The sequence below is a fragment of the Alligator sinensis genome, unplaced genomic scaffold (genome assembly GCF_000455745.1).
Source record: "Alligator sinensis unplaced genomic scaffold, ASM45574v1 scaffold859_1, whole genome shotgun sequence".
NCBI classification, from domain to species: Eukaryota; Metazoa; Chordata; order Crocodylia; family Alligatoridae; genus Alligator; species Alligator sinensis.
Genome location: NW_005842656.1, coordinates 380,061 through 386,374, shown reverse-complemented (window position 1 = coordinate 386,374; position 6,314 = coordinate 380,061). Strand labels below are relative to the sequence as shown.

General features: G+C 68.6%; 1 protein-coding gene across 1 annotated transcript in view; it reads right to left on the bottom strand.

Annotated features, from left to right (window-relative positions):
- Positions 1–6,285, bottom strand: part of MMS19 (MMS19 homolog, cytosolic iron-sulfur assembly component) — a 7,961-nt gene extending 1,676 nt beyond the window's left edge. Inside the window, exons 1-24 of the mRNA XM_014524748.2 lie at positions 6,160–6,285; positions 5,861–5,930; positions 5,647–5,775; positions 5,451–5,512; positions 5,156–5,242; positions 4,796–4,870; positions 4,627–4,704; positions 4,325–4,463; positions 3,979–4,133; positions 3,649–3,727; positions 3,369–3,494; positions 3,160–3,241; positions 2,769–2,866; positions 2,452–2,577; positions 1,976–2,131; positions 1,614–1,713; positions 1,361–1,463; positions 1,185–1,259; positions 959–1,085; positions 772–872; positions 626–682; positions 364–550; positions 190–272; positions 7–112 (exon numbers count right to left, since the gene is read on the bottom strand). Coding sequence (XP_014380234.2) covers positions 7–112; positions 190–272; positions 364–550; positions 626–682; positions 772–872; positions 959–1,085; positions 1,185–1,259; positions 1,361–1,463; positions 1,614–1,713; positions 1,976–2,131; positions 2,452–2,577; positions 2,769–2,866; positions 3,160–3,241; positions 3,369–3,494; positions 3,649–3,727; positions 3,979–4,133; positions 4,325–4,463; positions 4,627–4,704; positions 4,796–4,870; positions 5,156–5,242; positions 5,451–5,512; positions 5,647–5,775; positions 5,861–5,879 — 2,350 coding nt within the window. The 5' untranslated portion in view covers positions 5,880–5,930; positions 6,160–6,285. The remainder of the gene's footprint in view (positions 1–6; positions 113–189; positions 273–363; positions 551–625; positions 683–771; positions 873–958; positions 1,086–1,184; positions 1,260–1,360; positions 1,464–1,613; positions 1,714–1,975; positions 2,132–2,451; positions 2,578–2,768; positions 2,867–3,159; positions 3,242–3,368; positions 3,495–3,648; positions 3,728–3,978; positions 4,134–4,324; positions 4,464–4,626; positions 4,705–4,795; positions 4,871–5,155; positions 5,243–5,450; positions 5,513–5,646; positions 5,776–5,860; positions 5,931–6,159) is intronic.
- Positions 6,286–6,314: the final 29 nt, after the last annotated feature.

Here is a 6,314-nt window from a genome sequence, read left to right as displayed (position 1 = left end):
GCGGGCTCAGGGCGCGCGGGGCCTCGAGCAGCAGGGGCTGCAGGCAGCGCAGGGTGGAGAGCTGCACCCCGCGGTCCGGGCACGACAGTGCCTCCAGCAGCAGTGGCAGCAGCTGGGGGCGGCACAGAGCGTGAGCGGTGCCTGCGGCCTCCCAGGCTTCCCCCACACCCGCCCTACCCCCCCACTCACCGTGGACAGCTCCGTCACCAGCACAGGCTTGGGCAGGTGGTTCAGCACGTGCGACAGCCCCTTCAAGTAGTTAGCCTTCACATCTGCAGGGAGCACGGGGGCCGCAGGTCACAGCTGGGCATGAGGGCCAGGCCCCCGTGCAAACTGGGGCGACAGATAAGGGCGGGGGCTTACCGGAGTGGGCAGCGTGGAAGCCCTGCACCAGCCGGGGCACGTTGTCGGTGAAGAAGCGTTGGCGGTACATGAGGCGCACGTCGGCGTGGCAGCCGCGGTGCAGCACGTCAGGTGCATCGCCCAGCAGGAGCCCCAGCCCCTCAGCTGCCGCCGGGCCCAGCTCTGCATCCCCCAGCAGCGCCAGCACCTGCGGGCAGAGGTGCTGTCAGGCCCTGGCCCTCCCCGGCCTCTCCACCCCAGCCTGGCCCCCCCAGCCCCTCACCTTGTCTGTCAGGCGGGAGCTCAGCGGGTGGTAGCGCAGCACCAGAGCCTTGGTCACCTGCAGGGGTAGAGAGCAGGGGTTGGGGGTGCCGAGGGGGCAGAGCAGGACCAGACCGCCCCTCCCAGTGCGGGCGCTGCTGTCCTTACCCAGAGGAGCAGGCCGAGGGCCTGGGTGCGGCGGGGACCCTCGGCCAGGCCTGGCTCCAGCCGGTTCAGCGCCAGCTGCAGCACCTCGTCCAGCTGCAGCCCTGGGAGACAAACAGGGCAGGGTGGATGTGCCCCCTGCATGGGGCTTCCCGTGTGCGCAGGCACGCGTGTGAGCCCCCACACTCACCTTCTGGGTGCTTGTTCACCAGTCCCGCGAAGCACTTAGCGGCAGCCGTGGCGGCAAAGGGGCAGTCACAGGCGCAGCTCAGGGCCAGCAGCTCCCCCAGGAGCCGGTCCTGCTGGGGGATGGGCACCTGCGGGGCAGACATGCTGAGACTGAGACCCACAGGCCCCCCCCCGCAAGTGCCGGAGGGACCCAGCCCCTCAGGCCCACCAGAACCCCCCGCACTCACGTTCCTGGGCAGGGAGCAGATGAAGGCCATGAGCAGGGTGACCAGGCGTCTCTGCGCTGCTAAGCAGGGCCCGTCCTGCCAGGAGACAGCGTCCACATCAACCCTGGGACTCACCCCCCAGATCCTTCCTGCATGCCCATCTCCAGCCCCCTACCCCCTGGCCCTGCCCCACACACCTGGAAGGGCTGGAAAGAGCAGGGGAAGCTGTTCTGGGGTAGGAAGGAGACGTCCCCGTCCAGGAAAAGGGGCACTATGAGCGCCGCGCTCTGCACCGCCAGCCTGGGCAAGAGCAATGTGGTGGCTCAGCGTTGCCAGGCAGAACCACACAGGAGCCGGGCAGAGCTGCAGCAAGGCCGCGGTGCTCAATCCCAGCACCGCCAGCAAACGCGTGCCCTGGGCCCCCTCCCTGCCTGCAGGCCCTGCACTCACTCGGGGCTCAGGTGGGTGCTGGCGGCGCTGATGACGGGCACCATGGAGGTCAAAGCCTCCTCCTCCAGCAGCGCCTTGCCTGGCGCCAGGAGAGCATCCTCTGGGGGAAGGGTGAGTACCGGATGGTCAGAACCCGCGGGGCCTTGGCCCCTGCATCCAGGGAGACCCTGATCCAGGCTATGAGGACCCGGTGAAGGGGCACGAGGGGAACCAACCAGCCCCCCACCCCCAACTGCAGCATCATCCTTGCACCCAGACCTGGCAAAGGGGGTGTCTCTGCTCTCAGCCGATGGTCCAGGCACCAGCTGGACGCCTCAGGCCCGAACCCAGGAGCCCCAGCCCGAGCCCAGCCCCACACTCACCTTGCAGGGCAGCCTGCAGGGCCAGGCCCAGCAGACAGGGCACCACGGCCTGGTGGTAGAAGCTGCAGCTCTCGGGGTCATGCTGGCTCTGCACGGCCACGCGGTGCAGGCTGTGGCACAGCAATGCCATCTTCCCAGTGTCCCCTGGCTCACTGCCTGCAGGCAAAGGGCCATGAGCACCCCCTCTGTTGCTGGCCCCCCCATACCTCCCCTCCCCCAGGCCAGCAGTCCCCCCGCCAGCCCTGCCAGTGCCCTTCACTCCTGACCCACAACCCCCTGCCCCCCAAGTGTCCCTCACTCCCACCCTGCAGCCTCTTAGCTCTGTGGGGGCCTTCACCCCAAACGTGCAGTGCCCTGAGACCCACTCCTGACCCACAGCTGCCCAACATCCTAGCCCCTGCCAGCCCAGCTCAGTCCTGGGTGCCCCCCTACAGCCCGCCCTGCTGCGGGGGTGCTGCACAGTGCGGCCACATTACCTCTCTGCAGGTGGCGGAGATGCTGCAGCAGGACGGGGACGGTCTCACACACAATGCTGGGGTGGGTGGACACAGCAGCCAAAGCCTGTAGGCAGCGCTGGCGCCGGGTGCCCTCATCCTCCCGCTCTGGAAGGCACGGCATGGGGTGGGGAGGCTGGCACCAGAGCCGTAGCTGGGACCCCACCAGCCCTGGGCCCCAGGGCAAGCTGCTGCGGGCACCAGTGGGCTTCCTGTTCCTCCCTCCTGCAAATGCCTCTACAGACCCCTCCCCACGTGGCCCTGCTCACAGCACACGGCCTCAGTCCCTAGCCCTGTACCTGTCTGCAGCTCCTGTGCCAGTGCCCGCACCATGTGGTCTGTGAAGGCCCCGGGGTGGGCAGGTGCCAGGGTGCCTGCGGCCTCCATCGCTGCCATGCTGCCGGGAGGGGAGAGAGCGGGTGAAGGCAGCAGGAGCAGCTGTGCCCCAGCCTTGCCTTGTCTGCCAGCAGCAGGCGCTGGTCTACAGGACCCCGTTCTGGATTGACTGGGCCCAGCCTGTAACCCGCCTTGGTCCCGATGACAGCCTGCTCTGGTCTCGCTCCCGTCCCCGACTGGTTCAGCCCCACTGTCCCAAACCCGACACTGCCCCTCGGCTCCAGCAGCTGCTTCCCCCTGGGGACAGTGCTCCCAGCCCCAGACCACCCATCCACACCACCTGGCCCTGCTCACCTGCTCTGGGGATCCTCCTCATGGAGAACGAGTCGTGTCAAATGGTCCACAGCTAAGTCCAGGTCTGAGGCCACCAGAAGCCCTGTCCCAGGAGATCAGATGTAGCCCAGTGGGGAACAACCCGTCACCCAACTCCACCCCCAGCCCCGCCAGGACCCTGCCTGGCGCTGAGGGAGACCCCACCCCTACCCAGAGTACAGGACACCCACCTGGGAGCGCGCCCAGCACGGTCAGGGCCCGGACACCCACTACCTGCAGCTGCACGCTGGGGTCCATCAGTGCCGAGAACACCACGGAGCACAGCGGGGCACGGACGCCCAGCAGGACGGTCTCGTCTGCGGACACATGGACGCAGAATCACCGGGACGCAGGCCTTTGGGGTGGTGCTGTGCTGCAGTCACCTCGGGGGGGCAGGAGAGGGGGGGAGCAGGGGGTGGCAGGCGACGGCTTGGTGCGGGTCTGAGCCATGGGCAGAACCCTGTCACTCACCGCCCTCCTCGTGCCCCCACTTCTGCAGCAGCTCCAGGAAGCCCAGCAGCATCTCCAGGATCGTCCTCCGCTGGCTGCTCTGCACAGGAGCCAAGACCGGGCCCGGGTTACAGCCCCGCCAGGATGGGGCTCAGCACCGGTGCGGGAGCGGGGGGTGCTCTAGCTCCAACAACCTTGCCACCAACCCGGGGGCAGAGAAAGGCATCGTGGGGCCAAGCCCTGCAGAGACCCCCCAGACCAGAGAAGGACCCTGATGCTGGCACCTTGCTGCATACTCCCCCGTGGGGCCGTGTGACCCCAGAGGAACCGATGCTGCCGGGCGGCACTCACCTGGGGGTGCTGGTTGTACTGCTCCAGCAGCAGGGGCAGGACGCTGCCAGCGATGTGGTGATAGGCCCGGAGTGAGGCGCTGGCTGCGGCCTGCAACAGCTTGGCACTTGGCCACACCAGCTTCATGTCAGGCTCGCACAGATGGTGCCGGCAGTCTGGGGACGCACACACGGCACCTCAGCCATGGGGTGCATGCGCACACAGGTACACATGCCTGCCAGCTCACGGCCACAGAGCCAGGGACAGCTCAGCCTGGCCGCGGCCCACCCTGTGTAAGGCATCACACCGGGTCAGCCCCTTCCCCAAGCTGGCACCAGCAACTGCCATGCAGCCGGGACACAGTTACCTTGCAGCACACTGCTGAGAAAGGTGTCCAGCAGGTCGTGGGTGTCGGCGTGGAGCACGGCGTGGGACAGGCAGGCGGCCAGTGCTGTCAGTGCACCCAGGCACTCTGCCTCCAGCTTCTCGCTCGCTGTCTGGAACACCTGGGGGTAGGGGTGGGGGCAGCTGCGGGGCCCAGGCCTACACAGACCGTGTACCCCACGCCCCAGGACAGGGGCCACAGCCCAAGCCCCCACTGTAGCCTCCTGACCCACCTGACGTGGGCTGCCCCCCACCTCTGGCAGGGACCCTGCCGGCCTCACTCACCTCCCGGCGCAGGGAAGCCCAGAGGCTGGGCAGGAACTCCTGCAGCTCCTTGGGCCCGTAGATGGCACAGCAGGCACTCTGCAGGGCACAGCGGGCGCGGAGTGAGGGTGCCGGCCCTGCTGGGGCTCTGGGGCCCCTGGCGGGGTGGGTGGGTGGGAACAATGCTCACCAGGGTTTGCACGGCGTCCAGCTTGGCGCTCTGCAGCTCCGAGTCCATTTTCTCGATGAGAAGCGGCAAAAGGAACTGCGGGGATGGGCTTAGTCTCAGGGTCCTGGCTCCAGCTGGGGCCTCGGGTGGCTGCTGCCTGGTGCTCCCAGACGCTGCTCCTCAGCCTGGTGCCCAGTGCCAGCCTGGCCCGTCAGACCCTCCTCCCACCACTGAGCAGCAGCGAAGGAGCTGAGCAGACGGCACGAGGGTGCCTGAGCGCTGGAGCGCAGCTGGTGCCCGGAGCCGAGTGTCCCAGCCCCCCACCGCACGCTGCAGCCCTCCTGCCCTGCGCAGCTCCGCACCCCCACTGGCACATCTCACCTCAGCGAACTGGGGCGTGGAGGCCAGCACGGCGCGGAGGCTGACGATCAGATCTTCCCGCTGGATGCCGTGGGGGTCGTTGGGGGGCTGCAACAGAAGCGCAAGGAGCCCAGGGCTCAGCAGAGGCTCCTGGTGCGGTGCCTGGTCCAGCACAGGCGCCAGGGGCGAGGCTGGGACATGCGAGACCTGCCCCCGCCTCGGGTGCTGAGACCCTCTGGACAGCTCCCAGCCCCGGCTCCCTCTTGCGGAAGGGCAGGTCTGGTTTGGGGCCGCGGCTCCGGATAGACTCGCTCACCGGGGTGAAGTCGATGGGGAAGTAGCAGGACGTCACCTCAAACAGCTCCTCCACAAAGGGGCCTGCGAGAGAGAGCAGAGCCGCAAGCTGAGCGCCAGCCACAGCCGCCTGGGCCCAGGCCCCAGAGCAGCGCGGTGGACCCGGCACTGGGCAGCCCGGAGGGGTTGGCGGCGCCTGGTGGGGCAGGGGCCCTCACCGAGCGCGTAGCCCTTGAGAACGAGGTCGTGGACGATCTGGAAGGCGACCAGCAAGTTGCGCGGGTCCTTCTCGCCGTCCATCACCTGGATGAAGCCGAAGGTGAAGTCGGTGCCGAGGCTCTTCAGCTCTGCAGGGACGGGAGCAAACATGGGGCTCACTCAGGGCCTGGCACCCCAGCACCGCCCCCCCCCCCCAGAGGCCTGGGCCCGCACCTTCCTCCCGCGTCCGCATGAAGTTGGTGATGATGGTGTAGACCGTGTGCCGATCCAGCTGCAGCAGCGACTGCGGGGCAGAGAGGTGTCAGCGCGACCCGGACCGCGCCCGAGCAGAGCAGCACCCTGCGGCTCGGCGCCTGCAGCCCACAGCAACAGCCCGTCCCCGCACACGCAGCACACGCCTGGGAGTGCGTGCGGAGCACAACACATGTCGCTGTGGGTCCCAGGGACGGCCACGCGTGCGCTGCTGGACACACTGCATCCCAGCGGCTGAAGGGGACGTGGGGGCTGCTCACCTGCACGTGCACCTCCTGGAAGACGGCCTTGAGCACCGACACGGCCAGGCCTGGGGCCAGCGCCTCACTCAGGCTCTGCGGACAGAGCACGCGCGGCTGAGGGCCCTTCCTGCCCCGCGCCCCTGGGTGGGGTGGGACGGGGCTGGGGCCGGGGC